Raw genomic sequence first — 20,691 nt, 5'->3', positions numbered from 1 at the left:
GTTAATATGCAATTTCTGTGTAAGACATCCCTACAACTCTCTCATCCTATTAAAGGTGTAACAGGCGCCATATACATCTTGGATAACAGTTCATAGCCAGTTATTTAAATACCCTTTAACCAGGACACTCCTATGTCCTGAGGGGATTTCCAAATGAAGGGTGTTGTCCATACATAGTTGTTTCTTTTAAGATTTGCAGGTGATTAAAACACAGAATCTCAATTAAAGATGCTCTATGTTCCCTGGCAGGCCATAAAAAGATTCAGCTGTTAGTAATGGCTGGCCGAGGGAGGGAAACCTTTCTAGGCTCTCCAGGAAATAACACGTGGGAGGCTTGGGGCTCCTTTGTCCATTCCTTCCACAAAGTGTCTACAGCTGAAGTTTCATTTTAAACTTTTTTTTTTCAGAAGAAAGTTGTTGATTAGCAAGACTCAGCTGTGTCCCTGCAGCTACTTACGTGAACATGTCACTAGGATGCTATGTATAACATTTTATCGTGAGGATTATGGTGCATAAAAACCAAGTCTCTGACATGAGAAGAAAATAATAATGCCCTAGGTCATCCTGCTTGTGTTTAGGCCTGCACACAAATTTCCCGGGGTGTGTGGAGTACATCATTAGACTTATGTTGCTGGACTTTTGTGTGTATTTATACTATTATTTTCTAAAACATCATTAAAAAGTTGAAATTTTACAGTGGACCTTTCCACGGTGTAGGATATAGCCTTTTGGAAAATGAAACGTCATTCCTCTTTGACAAACATCTCGCACTCCTGTATATTGCTTGTGGCACTAGAAAGTGTGTTGTTCTCATTTGACAGTGAGAATGTAATGAGAGTTTCATCTTCCACACTGGGGGAATCAACAGGGAAACTCAACTTCTATGACAGCTTGCCAAGGCAAAATCTTTTTGTATTAGAAAACCACAAATATATCTCAGTCAATACTGCTGTAAGATGTCCATGGCTGTGTCAAGAATTTAGGAGTTGTTGATGAAAGGTGAAACTTCTCTGTGCAGTTCTTTTGTTCTTTTGAAAGAAATGCCTCTTGTAAAACCTACAGTCTTCATTTCTCTTGCCTCTTTGCTGTCCCTTCCCCTTGGAGGCCTGCCCCTTCCTCTCCCTTTCTTCATGTGCTCCCATCTTTCACTTTGCTCTCAGGCTTTCTCAGCACTCTCTCCATCTTCTCTGTTTCCTTCTGTTTCTTCTCCCTCCTGGCAGTCGACTCTGTTCCTAGCACCTCACTCCAGCTTCCCACTTAGAGATCCAAGCCTCAGAATGAATGTGTTTCAATTTGCCACTTTTGGAAAGCAAGGAGATAAATACCCAATGATGATTCCCCTGGGGTTGAGTCTTGTGGGTCTTTTCCACTTCTTAAAAGGAGGAAGGAGGCTCTATTATAGATATTTAGAGGCCTTATCCTGTAACATAGCTGACTTCACAGATAGGTCTGTGCAGCCCAAAGCTGGAAGTACCGACAGTTTTATCTGCCATAATGTTATGTGTCCAAGAGATTAGCAATGGCTTTTGGGATAGGATGCACTGCCAACAGTGAAAACAAATGAAGGGTCCCATGAAGATTTTTATTGTCTTGATAAGGATAGGGCATTATTACTTAATAGACAGGCTTCATTTCAACTGCTGCATAATAGAGACGAGCCACCGTGTCTCTCTGTGATGTTTGTGTTTATAAATCCATGCACAATTCTTCAAGGTTTATGTGTCCTAGTTACTAGACTGAGCACAGGTGGAAGCTGGGTAGTTTTTGGGTGTCTGGGAGGAGCTAGGGATTTTCTGTGTTTTGTCTTCATAGCTTCTAGTCTATTTAATGGGCCTGAGAAGAAGTCCTTTTCTGATGTTTCTGTTGCTGTACCATGGCACTTGGAAGAAATATTTTCCTCAGTTGGGAATTGGTGTCATGCCAATGGTGGGCTCTCTTCCACAATACAGTGAAGTTAGGGCACCTCCTGGAGCTCAGTGATTCCTGATGCCTTGGAAGCCGCCACTTTACCTAAGCTCCCTAGGTCCTAATTCTTTTGTCATGATCTGCCAATGCACTCTTTCATTCCTGTTAGGAACTGCTTCTACAGGGATGCAATACTCCCCAGCTCCCTTTCGGTAAAGGCCTGTTTTTATGTGAGGTAAAAATAACCATTGTTTCCAAATTAAGATTCTCAAATTTGTCTACCACGTAACGAACCAGGGATGTGTGTAGTCAAGGAGATTGGTACTGTTTAATGATTTATATTTTGGATCATGAACCAGTTGCTATCTTAGAAAAGCAATATCAACGTGGGCTTTCTGTGTATGCATGAAATACTGATAAGAAGCAACTCACATTGTCACTGCTAAGAAACAAAAACCCTATTGATGATGCTAAGAATAAACATACTATTTTAATAGGAAGAGTGATAATGTCTACAGATTTGCACAAAAGTAGTGCAATTGATGGTCTTTGGGTGTTTGTTTGTTCCGTAATGTGTTTAGGATGGCTTATAAAATTGTTTCTCAGCTTTAGTACCTAATGTGCAAATCCTATTTAGAATTCCATACAGGAGGTCTTGCAGATCAGCCACCTTTTATAGTTCTAATTCATATGCTTTTGCTGGCAACCGTTTTAGCCAAGAAGAGGGAAAAAAAGCATGAAAACATCAACCCATTTCCCTTTCATTCGATCTGGTGCCACTGTTGATTTGTTTTCTTTCTCTTTTCATTGTGGCTGACTAAAACGCCCTTTGCACTACTGCCTATTGTATGCTTTGAAGAGAACTATAATTTATATTCTATAATGAAAGTTTTTAAGAACAATGTTTCTTTTAAAAGCTTTAAATGCATCTTCATGTTTTCAGGAAGAATAGCAAATGAAAAAAATGAAGAATGAAATGACCAACTTAACATAATTGTTGTTCCCATACCGTATGAAAGCTGAAAATAACGATTTGGGCTTTTCATCTAATAGAATAATACTAATGTGAATGTTGACCTGGTTAAATTAGATGTAGCAAAATAGTCTGCTGCTGTCTGGTTATCTCCATTAAGGCTCTACGGACACACTCCAACAGAACAAGGGCCAAGAAGTATGCATTTCATAAATACTTGTTTAACATAGGAATTAATAGGTGTATGTTCGTGACCATTTATCCTATGCTAAGAATGTTAGTGTGTTACTTATTCAAGATAGGAATTAATAGGTTCATGCCCACTTATACTCTGCTGAGAATGTTAGGGTACTAAGCCATAGAGTGTTTATTATTAAAATTTTCTCATTAAAACCTACAGGTGTACAAATGAACTTAAATAAAAAATTGTCATTTTTATATTAAACAAAAGTCAATAAACAATTTAAATTTTCTTACATGGGATTTTCTGAAAACTGTTTCCTCAAGTTTAGGTGTCCTAATTGTGTGCAGTTTCTTAAGAAGTGAAATGTTGCAGGCACTTATTGTTAAAACCCAGCTGTTTCCAATGTTCTAACTCCGGGAACTTGATGACCAGACCGGAGAGCCTGGAGAACTCGGTGGGCCTTCGACTGCTCTGTACGAACGTGCGTTAGTGCTTGTGCCGAACATGAGTGTAGAAAGGTCACAGCGAGTTTCCCCAGATTGCTGCTGGATGATATTTTGCCTCTAGACCAGGATCTTGTTGCACATGGGTAAAACTGCAGAACTCCAAAGCTGGAGAGAGCGTTTCAGCTCATCTAAAGAAAACCCTCACTGCTTTAGAACAAGACCCCGAGACAGACTCCTAGTGCAGGACCAACTCAGAACAACAAAGGGAGTGTTGTGACTAAGCAAGTCCTGTTTACACAGTCCTAAGTGATGCTTTATGCTTAACACTCCGAGGCTGTCGTTTGAAAGATTTTACATGAATTTTAGTGATCGTTTTTTACTTTCACTTAAGAGGTTGCATATTTGTTTTTACAATAGACTGGAAATGTCCTCATGTGAAAGGACTTCCATACTCTGTAGTATTTTGCACTTTTAGTTGTCATTGTGACTGTGACGGTTAAAGAAAAATTCTTGGAATATTTGAGTGAATGAACAGTGTCCCACTGCAATAAGCAAAAAATTAATACGCTTTCAAATAGGTCACACATCTATTGAAATATGTCATTAGTAACGATAAACCTGTTTCATTTTCTCCCCGCAGTCCCCAAAAGCCCAAAACTACCCCGATATGGAAGCTGTTCCCCTCTTGCTAAATAATGTGAAAGGGGAGCCTCCGGAGGACTCACTGCCTGTAGACCACTTCCAGACACAAACTGAGCCAGTGGACTTGTCCATCAACAAAGCCAGGACCTCCCCTACCGCAGTTTCCACCTCGCCCGTCTCCATGACAGCGTCTGCCTCCTCACCCTCGTCAACTTCCACCTCCTCGTCTTCTTCCAGTCGTCCAGCCTCCTCCCCCACCGTCATTACATCAGTATCGTCAGCACCCTCCTCGTCAACAGTGTTATCTCCAGGACCCCTTGTTGCCTCTGCATCCGGCGTGGGCGGCCAGCAGTTTTTGCACATCATCCACCCTGTCCCACCTTCCAGCCCCATGAACTTGCAGTCTAACAAACTCAGTCATGTTCATCGAATCCCTGTGGTGGTTCAGTCAGTGCCGGTTGTCTACACAGCTGTACGCTCACCCGGAAATGTGAACAACACAATTGTTGTGCCGCTCCTGGAGGACGGGAGAAGCCATGGCAAAGGTAAGAGGCCTGAAGTCCTGGTGTTTTTCAGCACTAGAGAAGACCATGCCTTTTTCAGCTAGACCGTGTGCAGACTCTGTGTTCAAAGAGTTCTGTGTAGACCCCTGCAGGACCTCCAATTGGCCACTCTGAATAGATCACTGCTTGGAGCAGCTGCTTTTCTGTGGATAGTTCCCTTAGCTGTATTAAGTCCACATGCTGAGTCATTTAGTGTCAGGTTTTCGATCTCTTCATTTACAAAGTAACACTTCCCCTGAACAGTAAAGTGGGAAGGGCAGCCTTAATTGTGAAATGAAATTATGTAAATCCCTATAGACCCTGGTCATTGTGATTGTCTTCAGATAAATAAGATTTTTTTTTGTAGTTGTTCAAACTTGAACTTTTAAAATGATGGTAATATAAAATTCCGTAAAGATGGATCTCATGAGATCTAGGCACTTATTTCTAAGGGCCTTTTAAGTTATTTTGATATTAAAAGTGGTTCAGCCAGGTGTGGTGGAATCTTTCATTAATCACAGAGCTTGGGAGTCAGAGGCAGGTGGACCTCTTAATAGTTTGAGGCCAGCCTGATCTCTACAGAGAACGCCAAAGTAAATATAATGAGAGCCTGTCTTTATTTACTGCTCTGTTCATGGTGAAGACACATCATGTCCAAGGCCACTTACAAAAGAAGCCATGAACGTGCGGGCTTGTCACAGTTTCAGAAGTTTAGTCTAGTTGGAAGCATGCAGGAGTTGGAGGGGGCTTTACACCCTACTCCACAGGCAGCAGAGGGAGCCCCAGGGACTACCATGGACTTTTGAAACCTCAAAGCCCAGCCCAGCAACATTCCTCTTCCAACAAGGCCAGGTACACTACAGCAAAGCCACACCTCCTAATCCTTCCAATTCTGCGAAAACAGTTCCACTCCCTGGTGACTAAGCATTCAAAAACTATGAGCCTCTGGGGCCATTCTCTTTCAGACCACCACAACCTGCCACAAAGAGAGATGTCTACCTGTAAAATTTCATATAGATTTAGTTTTTAATTGTTTTCGAATTAAGCTTCTATTGTTTTAAATAACAGGGTGAGTTATAATGGAAATATTCCAAAGTGTAGTATTAATGGTCCCTCTAGGTTTTAGGAGATAAGAAGATACTCTCTCGCATGCTCATGTGATGCTATCTAGTTATTTCACTCATTATGGTAGTTAATACAGCTGTAGACAGCGTAATAGTCTACTTATAAATGATTGGTTCCCACAGGTTTTAATAGAAAAGAAATGGAAATCCCATAGACTGTGTCTTTATTCTTTCCTATATACAAACACAAATGCTAAGCCACCCTTCTGAAATACAGAATCTCACATTATTGACTTATTCTCTATGAAACTGAATGCATATTTGTGTATTTTGTCTTCAGAGGCCAGACATGATGCTGGGATTAGACTTGCTCAATATTGCTTTTTGCTTCAACACTGTGTTACTACTGAGGCCCATGATTAAAACATGATCAATGAATGCATAAACCACTGTCTTCTCATAAAATGCAGGGAAACATGGTTGTTTTGCTTCTGGTAAAAGATAGGATTCAATATTGAGAGATGATATATTATTGAAAACTTGGCAGGCTGTTTATAAACATCTATATAGAGCTGTGTGTTTACCACTGGAAGTTATTATTTTATCAATATTAAATTTCTTCCTAGCACTCAAATAAGTTTCACCTCCCCTCTTTAACAAAGTTAAAAATCTCCTGATTCAGGAGTTTCAGTCTACAAGTTTGAGAAACAGACATTCCCTGCTTTCTCTAACACTCTCTGTTGCTGTGGCCCGTGGGCCTTGGGTTCTCACACCCTGCCTAGGGGTGTGTGTGTGGGACGGGGGGAGGGGGATGAAGAAAAAACAAACACAAGATAGATACACACACAGTGAAGCTGGGATCAGGTTGGATTTTCCTAACACCACCAACCTGGATTGGGCATGTTTATTAGGGACAGTTCAGTGGGAGGAATTGGATAGTCACTATTCTCTGTGAGTGGGCAGGCTCAGGCTGTAGCCATCTGAGGGGAGGAAGCCACAGTTGCTAGTCAGTACACAATGACCAATCATTGATAAAGACTCAGACTCTAGGAAAGCTTTGCCTATCATCTGGAGCCAAACCCATATGGTTAAAAGCTTAGCCAGTTTCTCATGATTCCATTGGCCTTGGAGTCTGTGATATGGACGTGCCTGTGCCAAAACACTATTCACTCACTCTGGGGGGCTTCCTCCGCCCTCTACACTCTGTGTCATCTGCTGGCATGGAACAGGAAAGTGGTCTCAACAACACTATGTACTGAAATAGTGGAGGAAAAGTGGAATTAGGGTGCTTTTTAATGGATATTTCTCATGCTTCACCCTTTTGGCGTTGCTCACACCTCTGGGTAAAATGAACACATCTCTTTCGATAAAAGTAACACAACTGGGGGCGAAATCAGAGACTTGTTTTACTTATTATCCAGATCTATAGTTATAAATTGTCAAGAATTGGCATTTAACATGTACCAAAGCATGCGCGCAAGCACACGCACACACACACACACACACACCATAATCCTATATGTGGTGGCGGCACACACCTTTAATGCCAATATTTGGTAGGCAGAGGCGGGTGGATCTCTGTGAGTTTGAGGCCAGGCTGGTCTACAAAGCTAGTTCCAGGACAGCCAGGGCTATACAGATGTGCATCTGTGTGTGTGTATGTATGTGTGTGTGTGTGTGTGTGTGTGTGTGTCTTTGTGTCCATAGTAGACTCCAGCGTCTCTGCAGTTTCATAATTCTATCTGTGTACCCATGATACAGTCCAGTCATTCTACAGTGCTGCTTAAGGGGAACCACTTTCTTCACAAAACTGATTAGTAAATATTTTAATATTGATTCTTAGATTTTTAATTCAATTTTGACTCATCCATAAATAAGCACAAGAGATGCCTTTTATTCATCATCATCATTTTATGGGAGAGGCATTTTATATTCAGCATATAAAATATATAATATATATATATGTGTGCATACATATATATATATATATATATATATATGGCTAAAATTCAATTTTTTGGAAAATGTATAATGCAGCAGCCCTTTACAACTTATGCCGTCATTTGGTCTCTGTGTTACTTGTTACTTTCATGTAGTATGTTTTATTTCATAATTTTTATGTCACAAATAAAAATGTACGTAATCATAAGCTCAATGAACTGTTCTATGGTTTTTTGAGATCGCAAACATATGCGATAAAATCCTGCCTCTCACACTTAGAGCTGTAGAAGATTATTTTCTTGCTATTCATTCTCATCAGTGAAGCAAATGGGGCCAGAACATGATCTACCCTATCATGGAGGAACATAGTACAGATGCCTAGCCTTTGGCCAAGAATCAGCAAATATCTGCATTTCTCCATTATTACTTTTCTCCTAAGTATTACAAGCAATAATCTACACTACCTTTTTTTTCCACTCATAAAACAGAAAGTTGATGGTGGTGGTGGTACACAGGGAAGAACTTGTTGAATTAAATAGCAACCCAAGAAGTTGATATGGTACCACTTTCCGAAGTTGCTAACACAGCAATGATAAAGGATGAGAGATTAGTATGAGAAATCATCTGGAAACATCCCATTTTAAAATTTTTATTACTTCATATTAAGTTTTTATAATCACCATATTCTACAAATATTGCTATAGCATTTTATAACCTTTTATTGTTTAACTGATTAACTAGAGGACAGTAAAAGTGTCTAGTGGAAAGGTTTGCCTACCTCACAGAATGAGGAAAGGAAAGGGCATTTGGGTAATTCTTCAAATCGTTATTTTGCACTTATGCAGCTGGGTACCGAGCCAGCACTGAAATGGCTGAGAAATAAAGCAGGTTCCTGTTTACCCTCCCACTTAGGACTTTTATGCTTGGTGTGGATGAGCAAAAGAAACATACCAGAAGGAAGCTAGTTTTCCAAAATGTTGAAAGGTACAAAATAGCACTCATCGGAATTAGGCGAGTTTACTGGCTAGTTATTTTTGACATTGGTAGAACATATGTATATGTGCTCTGTGACAGAGAAGCTGATGGCACTGCACATCGCATGACATAAAGGATTGTGAGTGTGCATGTCCACAACTAAACACAGGGATCACATGGAGCAAGTCACGTGTTCATCCAGGTGTCTGCTAAGCACTGGTCAGCAGCAGGCATTATCGCTGCCGAGTAGACAGTGTGAAGTGGGGCTGATACCGGTTCTCCCTCACACTTGGTCTCTCCATCCTGAAGTCCATGGGCCACATGCAGCTGAGGGCAGCTGGGAATACAACCCAACACAAACACCGGAAACATAATTAAAACATTGTAATTTTTTTTTTTTTGGTATCGAAATTGCATATTCTTGAGCATGAATTTTATAGTTGACAACGTCACCTTGCAGTGTCACGAGGCTGGGTATACCTGAAAGTAGATGGAAAAATACCAGACTGGAAAAATCAGAGAAACAAATACTTGTTCATTTTGGTTAGAATTGGACTAAAATTTATAAAATGTGAGCCAGTGACTTCTCCAGTAAGAAGATAATTAGAAGTAAATAAAATTGTGTTTTTTGACTAAAAGTATTGCCCTGTGGGGTGGTTATATGTGGGAAGAAAAAAAATGTCTTCCCTGCATCTCTCCATAAAAGGATGGAGGTCAGGGCTTGAGGAAGGGGAAGGAGTGGGTTGAAATTTTCACCAAGAATGCTTGAAGAACGGCAAAGGGACAGGAAAATATTTTCTGAGGAAGCTGGAGCCTCAGCTCATCCAAGTAGAAAGGATACTGGCCTAGAGGAATGAAAGGTGTTAGACAGCCCAGAGTTTGTAGGCATCACAGTGGGACCCTGGCTAGAATGTGAAATAGGAAGAAGGCTGAGAAATGTTCGGAGAGGTTCAGTAAATGAAGGCAATTTAGAGTAGAGCTGTGAGAGCGGACATGTGTGAGGGCTACTGAGGACAGGCAGCATGTACCCTCTAATGTGAGGCTGGGGAGGTGGGGGTCGTACTTCTCGCCACGGAGAAGAAGGTTTTGTGGCTGTAGAAAGTGTAACTACAAAAGGGTTGTCTTATCTCTAAATGGTAACTCCAGGAATTTCGGTCCAGCCTATGAAAAGCCGTGCTATGTTTCCCATTGTTTTGTTGTTTTTGTATAGAAAATGTGATGGATGAGTGTATGTCAGGTGTTGTAAGCGCTACAGATAAACAACAGGACATGGCAAAGTTTGCAAGAGAAGGGTTCACGCAGGTGTAATCGAAAAAGCCCTTTGAAAAATCATCTGTGCATCTAATAACTGGAAAAGATAATTGCAAAAAGATCTGAAGGCTCAACTGAATGCCGCCTGTGTGGTGAGGAACAGAATGTCCTGTTGCCTGGCATGAACAACCAGTGGACAGGAGTAGAGATGAGCATGTAAGAGACACTAGGGCCAGAGTGGGGGTAATGAGACCCTTAAATCCTCGGGTGGCTTTTGTTCTAAATATGATGGATATTTGTGCTGAAATAAGTCATAATCTTCAATGTTATACAAGAATCATGGAGCCATTGCATACAGTAGAGAATGTGGAGCAGGAGTGGAAATTGGGGACTGGCTGGGAACTACTGCCAAATGGATCGGAAGTGCGTGTGAGGAAAGGTGGGAAGGAAGGGCGGCCTCTAAACTTGTGGCTGAGCTATTGAGCAAAAGACGCCATCTTTCCTAAGATGGGAGGAGTGCAGTTGAGGAGGGAATTCCTTTGGGGTGCGCTATATTCAGCATAACATTCCTGTTCTACCTTTAACTAAAAAGCTTGAAATGGTAGTTGGACAAAAGGGGGCAGCTTGGAAGAATGCATTTGGGATCCATTAGGGTAGAGGAGGGATTTGTTGCTTAATCATGACTACCATGGATCATCTTGGATGAGAGCCAAAACGGAAGGATAGGCATGAAAGCCCAGCCGAGCAGTAATATCCAAAGTTTTATTTTGGGGTGATTGTGTGTTTTTTATGAATACCTACATGTGGTGTGCATGTGTGTGACCCAAAGTTGATGTCAGATGTCTTCCTTGATCACTCGTTATTCTATTTACTAAGACAGGGTCTCTCATGGAACACAGAGCTAACATATTCTAACTAGCCTAAACAGCCAGGTGATCTGTGGGGTCCTTTGTCTCTGCTTCGCAACCATGCCTGTTGGCTTTTATGTGGATGGATTCTGAGGATCCAAACTGTTCTTCACACTTGCACACAGGCTTTTCCACTGAGCCATCTTCCAGTCCTTATCCAACCTTTGACATCATGGTAAGACATTGCTATCTTCAAATGTATGGGCCACATACATGACTACTCTGGCCTGCAAGTAGGACACACTTCAGAGGTTAGGAAGAGGTACCTGAGGAGTCAGGAAGGGAAGAGAAATCCAGGAGTGCTGATCTGCTGGAAGGCTTTGTGGACAAGGTGAGGGCATCATGGCTAGTATGACAAAATAAATAAATAAATAAATAAATAAATAAATAAATAAATAAATAAAGAGGTGCTTAAAGGAGGGACTTCCCAGGTACTAGTAAATGCTGCTCAGGAGTAGAGTAAAAGGAAAACCAAGAGCTGTGGTGTTTAGGGGTTAGATAGTTCCTTGCTGATGAGAAGGTTTGTCCATGGAGTAAAAAGACAAAGGCCTGAAATAGGATCTTGTTCAGATGGGAAGTGAGGAAAGTGAGACTCAGTCTAGGGAGTGTTTTCCTGAAGAGCTGTGGAGAGAAGCAGTGATACTGGGGCTTTCTCCATGAAGAGACTTACAAAGAATAGCGAGTCTGTGTGCTCTTTAGAATAATCCAGTAGCGAGTTGAAAACTGGTAATTGTGGTTAATTATGTAGAAGGGAGAATTACAATCTTCACTTGCACCCAAGGGCTTCTTCTCTTTTGTGAAGTCACCTGTATTTTATAGTAATTAATTTGTATTCTAGCATTGATTTGTTGTATTGACAAAACTGTTAGGACAGAGATGCAAGCAATAATGATCTATGATTGACAAGGTAAAGCCTAACAATAAAAGTTAAATAAAGCACAGGTTCCACTTTCAATTGTTGTTGTGAAGACCCAAAGCAGTAACCTGGGATGGTCAATGCAAACCACAAGAAAATTAAGTAAACTATGGGCTCTCTTGATAATGTAAATGATTCTAGAACCAATATGAATAAAGATCAAATATTTTCATCACTACCTTTTGGAGTACACATAATATTTCAAAGTAGCAATAAACCGCAAATTACTCATTCTAGTTTCCTAAAGGTATTTTCAACATTTTAGTATTGGTAGATAGTAGGTTTTAGAATTCAAGATAATTAAAGGACAGCACTATGACCAGTTTCAGAAAATCCAGCTAAGGCTCTAAAGAACATAGACTTTTCTCCAACATCCAGTACTGAGAAGGTCTTTTCTCCTTCTAGCAAGAGGAAACAGGTGACCTTGATGCCCAGGAATAAGGCAAGGGTGTAATTGACCAGTGGCTTTGAAACTGACAGAGCCTGAAGAGGGCCAGTGCAGCTAGGGAGGCTAAGGGGGGCTGTGTGTCACTGTGGGACAATTTTCTTTCCGGAGTACTTTCCCTTTCTTCCTCATTATCGTATATAGATTGTCTGCTGTCTCAGTGTGTTCCCCTCACCCATGATCTTTTCCTCTTTAGCGCCTGCCTTCCAACACTCAGCAGTCTGGGTGACAGTGATGAAGTAGGTTATCTAGGGGGAAGGATCCCAGCTCCCTTTTCCTGCAGCCCATAAAAAACAAACAAACAAACAAACAAACAAAAAACATTAGAATGTAGGAGAATTCTACAAACCATTTTTTTTTATTTCATTGAGGCTTCTTTGTTAAACTAGTGTGATATTATGAACCATAAGTATGTTATTCATGATTTCAAAAAGTGATCAGATCCTTGAGAATAAAACATGTTTTTTAAAAAATAGGTAACTACAGCAAGTTGATTCTGCCATAAAGAAACTAACAGAGGAAAAGGATCCGGACAGTCCTGATGAGACTTGATAAGCTAGGGTCAGATTGCAGGAGAGGAGAACTCCCCCTTTCAGTGGACTAGAGGAAATGGATGGGGGGAAGAGGGAGAGAGGGTGGGACTCAGAGGAGATGAGCGAGGTGGCTACAATCTGGATATAAAGTGAATAAACTGTAAAGAATAAAAAATATATAAAAGAAACTAAGTCAGTTTGGATGCACGTTTCTTTGGTCATTCTGTTTAGATGTGGACACACTGAAGAAACCACCCCCATATCCGCCCCCATCCCAAAATACTGCTTATGTTCGTAGAACCCATTCAGAGGAGTCATGGCCACAGGCAAATTTGTGATTTCACCCTCCCCCGTTTTTGTCCTGGGGGCTGTTGCTTTTCTCAGCAACCTACTGGAGGAAGCTGCAAGTCTATTTCAGTCTTCTGCCGTTTGTATCTGTGGAAGGAAATATGGTCACCCAAGTGACGGTTGTAGAGCTTCCTGGAGGAGCTGACTGTAGCTGCCAACCCACTGAGTATTCCCATTCCCATTTCATGGTTTAGTTTTTTGGTTTTTTATTTGTTTGTTGGTTTTCGGTTGTCAGCCAACCACCTGTTGACATTGATTCCTTGTTTCAGGTCATGGTTCTTGTCACACACTTGACTCTTCTGTCCACCTTACACATGACTGTCATCTTTTAGTTCACCGTTCAGTGAAATCCTGGTGTCATCTGTCCATAGGACCAGAATAGTCCCAGACAGCTGACCTGTGCTTATGTGTGCAGTTGTCTCAGCTTCTGAGAGACTGCTTCCGTCTCCTCGTTTGGTAAATGTCTTCTACTTACTCTGTTTATATATAGTAGCTAATCGGTGACAGATTTCTACTTTAATTGTCAACTAGATTTGTGTGAATAGACCGAGTAGTTCTATCCTTTAGTTTCTGTTTTACTGTTCTTTATTGGAAAATGTTCCTGGAGTGTTGCTATCCTTTGGTTTATTATTCTTAAATAGAGACATTAAGAAGACTAGAGTGTCAAAAAAAGGCGAGGACTTATTAAATAATGAGAAAAGGGCAGGGAGTCCATGTTCATGAAAAATTTAACTAGGAGTTTGGAATGCTTTATTCTCTCTGGATAAATTGCTGGCTTATTGCTCTTTTTTTTTCACCCTGGATTTCAATACTGAATAGAAACTTAACTATTTTTTTTTAACTTCTGGGTATGTATGTAAGGTCGAATAGATTCCATCCAAAAGTTGGCATCTTGTACTCTTGTTTATCTGAAACCTCTCCAATCCGTAAGTTCCCCTGCTTCATCTTGCACAGGCTGATTTGGTTCTTAGATTTGATGATGTCTCAGAAAGGGCACATAAACTGTCTGTATCACTCTCAGAGATTAGCAGAAGAGAGAAACCTGTCGGTAAGCATTGCACACATGGAGTAACGCCAGCGAGGAACTTTGATTGGCTTCCCAGGTTTCTGAGCTAATTCAGCAATCCAGGCAAAGGAAAAAAGACAAGATAGAAAGGAACCAGCGGTCCATTGGGGCGGTCTGCTTGAAGAGGTGGACCTTGCTAAGGGGCTGAAGAGGGAGACAAATCTATTTGTTAGGTAAAGTATCTCGGGATGAAGCTTGTCAAAATAGACTCTAGATTCATTCTGTTAGAACGTATTATTAAGAGCTGTTGAATAAAATAGCCTCCCATGCCACATTCATTTGCCCGGGACAAGTTTCTCTCATGGCAAAGGGTTCTAATTCATGTTTCAATAGATTTCTGTCTAGAATGTCCTATTACAGTAATATAGTATCCAGATGGACTCTTCATTTTGTTCCCACCTTGTAAGTTCTCTATGACATTTGGAATGCAGAATATTAGGCACTCAATTTTTATTTTACCCACTTAAGGTAATATTACTATATATTTCATCTTCTGATTTCGTGTAGTCCTGGTAGGGCTGTGCACTAGAAGAATTTCATCTCCCCATCAGATGTAGTTATTTATAGAACTGTTGACATTTAGGCATCTCCATTCACTGCAAGAAATATGTACTTATTATCGGACAAAAAGTCGTATGTTTAGCAAACAGTTTGCTCAGTGACATATAAGGCCTTGTAAGAACAAATTTGAGAATGGGGACTATACTATTCAAACGGCGAGCTTGCTCCAAGAATCACCACAAACAATGCTTTAAATTGGCTTTTTAATAATTTACAACTCTCTGGCTGTGCTTTCTGCTCCTCACCTTTTTTGGCTCCCTCAGTAATTTTTCTTTCTGCTCCAAGCTATGTTACTATTGTCTAAGATCTTTCCCTCTGTTTTCTATTCTTAATGGAGAATTGATTAAGCGATATTTTAATTGTATTCTTTAGTAAAAAAAAAAAATCTAATTGATACTAGTCCATCTATTAGTGAAAGAAATGGCAGCAATTTACTAAGCAATGATCACACACTTGATTCTTTCTCCAGACACCGTGATGTGGGGTGATGTTACTTTGAGCAATGACCAGGTATGATTTTTATAACCAGATGGCTTGACCATATTTTATTCACCTAAAAATCAACTCATTTGTTCAACAAATGCTTTACATTGCTGCTTACATGGCAACAATGTCCACCACTACCAGCAAGGAAAGTTCATCTAAAAGGAAGCAAACTTCTGAAATGCCAGCTGTCGTCTACAATACACGGAAACAGTGTTGTGTACATTGTCAGCATTTCCTGTTGGGAAGACTGGAAATAAACTGAAAATTAGCAATTTTAAAGAAGTAAAATAGAATGGAATAGGTTAAAAATAAGTCTGAGGACATCAACCAAATAAGTATTAATCCGTGAAATGTGTTGATTAACCTGCTTACATGCATGTATTTGTGGTGCTGGGATCTCAGAGTATGTGCGTGTGGTGTGTGTGTTTGAGTGAGAGGTGTGTGTGTGTGTGTGTGTGTGTGTGTGTGTGCGCGTAGTGAGTCAGGCTGAAGTGATAGTCGTTGTAGGTGTATCCTCCCTTGCCTTGCTGGAATGTTTGTATCTTACTATAGTGCCAGTGTTTGAAATCAGAGACTCCCTGGGAACTTTCCCCTATCTTCTCTTTTCCTCAGTTCTCTTTCCCCTCCCTTCATCCTTCACTATTTGGCATTGGGTGTGGGAGTGGGACAGGGTTTCATGTAGTCCAGACTGGCTACACACTCCTCATGATCCTCCTGACTCCACCTACTGAGTATGGAGATTGTCCCTTCTACACTTTTTGCCCCCAGCCTTGATTTCTCTTTCTCTTGCGAATCTCACCAAATCTTCTGTCTCGAATTGAGACTTACCTGGGCTAACAAAGTCTTTGTGCTGCCACCTAGTGGTAGAATCTTAGAAAAAACGTACACAGAAAGCCTCAAGAGTATGCTATGATTAGATGCTTTTCCTAGAATGGCCCCTGGATTTTGCCAGCTGCCTCAGAGTCATAAGAAAGCGCTAGAAACTGGATAGAATTTTACAGTAAAGTTAAATTTTTAAGTATATGTAGCCACTGTATAGTGGGTATGGGTTACTCACTTTCCCAATGGGGAAAAAATACCTAGTAGCATGACCTCTAGTAAGAATAAGTGCATCGGTTGACAGTTATATAATTTGTATAATTTGTCATTGCTATAAACCTTTATTCCAATGACATAGAACATTGGGGGGTAAAACAGAGATTTTTCACAGAAAAGGGAGGGCCGTGAACTCTCCAGTTTAAGCTGTATTTGTTCCTTATCCTCCGACACTGTGCAAGACGCCAGCAAAAGCTCAGTAAGTAGATATTTATAAAAGAGGTACATGAACATGAGAATGAAGAAGAAATATCGGGGTAGCCAGTGCAATTGTTTTGGGTGAGGTGTGAAGGAATTATGTGGCCAGTACTGATCGGTAGTCTCAAACTCCGAAGGGAAAAGAGATCTTCCTTTGCATTATGACTCAACATAAATTCTACCAGCTTCTTCCAAGTCAGTCTGTTTCCTTTCCAATGAGCATGCCTTGTATCCCAGCCATGTACCGTGGCTCTCCATGCTGCTGCACCACCTTTGTCCGTGCAGAAAGGGCCTTGCATAAATGTCTTGGTTCAGTGATGCTTTTTCTAGGAGGCACATACCAAATTGGAAAGCCACCTCGTCTCTCTCTTTCTCTCTCCATAACTTCTCCGGCTCTCTCCCTGCCTTATCAAGTGCCTGGGACACAGCTTCCAAGTTTTTGTGGAGTATGTGCCTACCATCCCCGAAGCTTCTCCTGATTATGCCAATGGACCATCGGGAGTCCTCTGGGAGGAGGTATCATTTCTACGCTATCCTTGAGCTTCTTTTATTCCACAGTACTTAGTTTTGAAAAATAGCATATTAGGTATTAATTATAGGTAATTGATATAATGGAGGCTTTCATGATTTCTGGAGTGGAACTCCTGTGAGCACAAAATATTTTTTAAGGTTTCCAAAGGGTCATAACGAAAAGTTTGCACTGTATGAAGATTATAGTCAGTCCGTTCTTATTCTTTTGCTCAGGAATATATTTTGCCTGTGGACATAGGATAAAGAGGGTTTTTTAATTGGACACAGATAATTAACAGAATCAGTGATGTTTCTTATATAATATATAAAATGGTTACACCAGGTTCACCTCCCAGTCAGGGTGAAAGAAAGCCTGTCTCCTCCTGCACTGCAGTTTAACCACATCAGCGTTGGCTACCATAAAATCTAGAAGCTCTGGAGTACGGATAATCCCACTATAAACTGTAATAAAAATTACCCTTCCACACTCAATATTCTCTCCATTAAGTTCATAGACACTGTCTCTTTGTACATAAAGTTTTATGAAATAAATCGACCAGTACGCCTGTCTTTACCAGATAGCAAGCTGTTTTGATTTAAAAGCCGATGACGGTACAATCCGTTTCTCCATGTTTGCAGTGCATGCTAAAAACATAAATTTTCTTTAACAAACCGTAAGTCGAAGGAAAATGCTCCTCTTACTCGCACCCTGCATTTAAGTATCTCTTTGTGAGAAAGAATCAATGATGTATTTACCATGGTCTGGCCATTTGTGGCGGCCATAAAAGGAAGATTTGGTTCCCCCGGTTCAGATCTCTGGCCTTAAAGGTGTATTAAGTAAAAGGAAACTCAAATCTCAGTGAGCTTTGGGGGATTGTCTCAAACCTTTCTGTGTTTAGGAGGCATTGTCAATTTCTTGATGGCATTCTTTGTCTTCTCTGTGCTAATCCGTAGGCTCCTCTAATCATCTCTGCTGTGGTCTTTGTCAGAAGAGAACGCTTTAAATCAGCCCTCTGTGAACACAGGGACCTTTGAAACAGAGGAAACCTTCTGGGGCCCCCACTCGTAAATTCTCAAAGAACATTACCCTGGAGGAAGTCGTCAGGCGCTAATGAAGGTAGAAGAGGGGACAGTTGAGGTGAAAGCTGAAGGAGCATAAAACTCCAGTGTCGGAGTAGGTAGGGTTATGTCAGACCAGGAAAAGAATAGGCGGAGAAAACAGAACTGAGGGTGTGTACACAGCATGGGGGCAACTTTGCTGTGTCTCAGCGCTTTCCAGTACGTGTGCGTATGACATGCACTGTCTGTGCCCTCTGCAAATCTCTGAGTTCACCACAGCGCCGAAGGCTTTTAACTCGTATCTTAGATTTATTTCTTGTTCTCCATCTGACTATCATTTTCTAATTGTGCCTATGCTGAACAGGTAAATGAACATGATGAGGAAAAAGTATGTGAAAGGTATATTTTGCCACCCTTATTTTTATTACCTGGGCCCTCTGAAACATCTCAATAGATTTTTAGGTATTCCCAAAAGCCACAAGAAATTGTGGCACTTCACTTCCTGTAGGTTTCCTTACAGTAGGAAAACAACTCTTGTTCAACTCTCATCATTTTATTTGAAACTGCTGTACACATTAGGAGAGTAACTTTTATCTGTTGGGACACTAAGGGCAAAAGGTAGGGGGCAGAGGAGATGTCAACATTGTTATCAAAGTAAGAACTTGATTTGCCAAAGCAAGGACATTCAGGGTGGGAATGAATAGCTCATTCCTTTGTCCCTGGAGATAGTACGTTAAAAAAGTATCATAACTGCCTGGTAAGTAATAATCATTAGTAACAAAGGAATGATAAATTGCTGTCAGTCTATTTGAGAAAGCAAATTATGTAATGGATCTTATTGATATATTTGTTAAAATTATTTAAACTATAACCTTTGATGACCCTATATTCTTGGTCAGTTACATATTTTATCCTTAAATCCCCCATAACTACCATTGCTGTCAATTTTTCATCGATAAGAAAAGAGAGAGCTCTATGACCCAATCCCTTAGAGGCTTAATTTATAAAGAGTAGCACCTTCAATTAGATCAGATATGAAAATATGAGATATGGGCATTTTAAAATCACTTGGGGTTTTGGTTAAGGTCTAAAATTTGCGATGTATACAATCTGTATTTGTAGCAGGAAATGTGTGTGCTGAAATATGAACCACATGATGCAATCCTGTGTAGCTAAGTATTGACATTAGAGTGTGGTATTACGTGCTTTGGTCTCTCCAACATCTTGCAGCATGAGCACAATAGCCCCAAGCTGTAGGTTAACATTTCTAGGTGTAGGAAAATTTTGTCAAAGTGTGGTTCACTGGGTTTCAGAGAACGACATCTGTGTCATTTTTAGACATATCTGGTCCCTGCCTGGAGCTCTTTTGAGGAGGAAAATGGATACAAAAACACATACATAACACAGACATGCCTGTTGTATCTTGCCTCATCCTGATAGTGGTTATTTTCCAAAAAGACCACAAGGGAAAAAACCCACAAAGACACAGCCAACATTTAATGTTACTATTATAATAATATTTATTTGTCTTAGATTAATGAGTTCAATAAAATCTTGAGCACCAGCCAGTAGCTGATCATCGTTAGGACATTACACTTGCGGAATCATCCGAGCTCATGGAGCAGATGTTTAGAAATGCTTTCTTCAGATTTGAAAATAAATTTTCAAACACTCGTGTGGCTATGAAGACTCGCTAGCTTTGTAATAGGAGCTGACATCTTCCGGCTCTGATTTCAAGGTCGTTTCTACATTTTTGCCATTCCTTTTCTTATTTGTCAAATTTACCAACGTGTAAGAGACATTGCCTGCTGTCCAGTGTACAGGCATCATGCTGTGCACTAGCACATTTTACTGTATTCCTCAAGTCCTTGTTTTCACGGAACATAATCCACTTATCATCTAACAAATGAGTGGAGGTCCGTGATGCGCTCTTTAGTGGTGTTATTGTGCCCATTGGTATAATCTGCAGTAATCAAGGTAGTATAACCTCCAATTATGTGTTTTATTATCTCATTATCCACCTTGAAACTAGTACAACTATTAGCAGGCCTATTTTTTTCTTCCTTGGCCAATTGTGATCATTTTTAATGTTAATCACCATCATAAGCCTTTGGTATTTAAAAGCAAACACCATTTCAATGATTCCTTAAAACAAGTTTTCGCTGTGTAATGATGTCAAATCTGATAGAAATGAAAGGTGGTAACTTTTTCCGTTTGTAAAGCTAAGCAAGCCATTGAATTGTTACCACTTTTCCACTTCGTGATCTATTTTATAAACACTGGAAATGAAGTGGTTCTTCATAGAAGCAAGGGAACACTATTATATACTCAAGGTAGTTGACCGCATCTTACTCCATAAGAGACATAAGGAGCACCTGCCTCATTATTATTGTTCAGTTTGTAATGGAGCTGATATGTAACTGTCTAACCAGCCAGTTTACTTAGAGGGGCCTTTATGTTTGAAAACTCCATAATATAGTGCCCACCACGTATCTGGACATGTTAGAATATAGTTAGAGTAGAACTCTGTATTGTCCCTTCCTTAGGCTTGTGTGTATTAATCTAAATACTCTCACATACATAAAACCATATATTTACCATATATATATGTTCGTACAAAAATATGTTAAAGAAATTGTCACA

General features: G+C 40.3%; 1 protein-coding gene across 5 annotated transcripts in view; it reads left to right on the top strand.

The window, feature by feature from the left end:
* Klf12 (KLF transcription factor 12) overlaps positions 1-20,691 on the top strand; it is a 605,156-nt gene that overhangs the window by 435,391 nt on the left and 149,074 nt on the right. For all 5 annotated transcript variants that reach the window (XM_060391529.1, XM_060391528.1, XM_060391527.1 and 2 more), the window contains one exon: positions 4,149-4,695. In XM_060391529.1, the coding sequence (XP_060247512.1) occupies positions 4,149-4,695 (547 nt within the window). The remainder of the gene's footprint in view (positions 1-4,148; positions 4,696-20,691) is intronic.

The sequence above is a fragment of the Meriones unguiculatus genome, chromosome 9 (genome assembly GCF_030254825.1).
Source record: "Meriones unguiculatus strain TT.TT164.6M chromosome 9, Bangor_MerUng_6.1, whole genome shotgun sequence".
Lineage (NCBI taxonomy): Eukaryota > Metazoa > Chordata > Mammalia > Rodentia > Muridae > Meriones > Meriones unguiculatus.
Note: the sequence above shows the minus strand (reverse complement) of the source record. Positions and strands in the feature narration are given on the sequence as shown.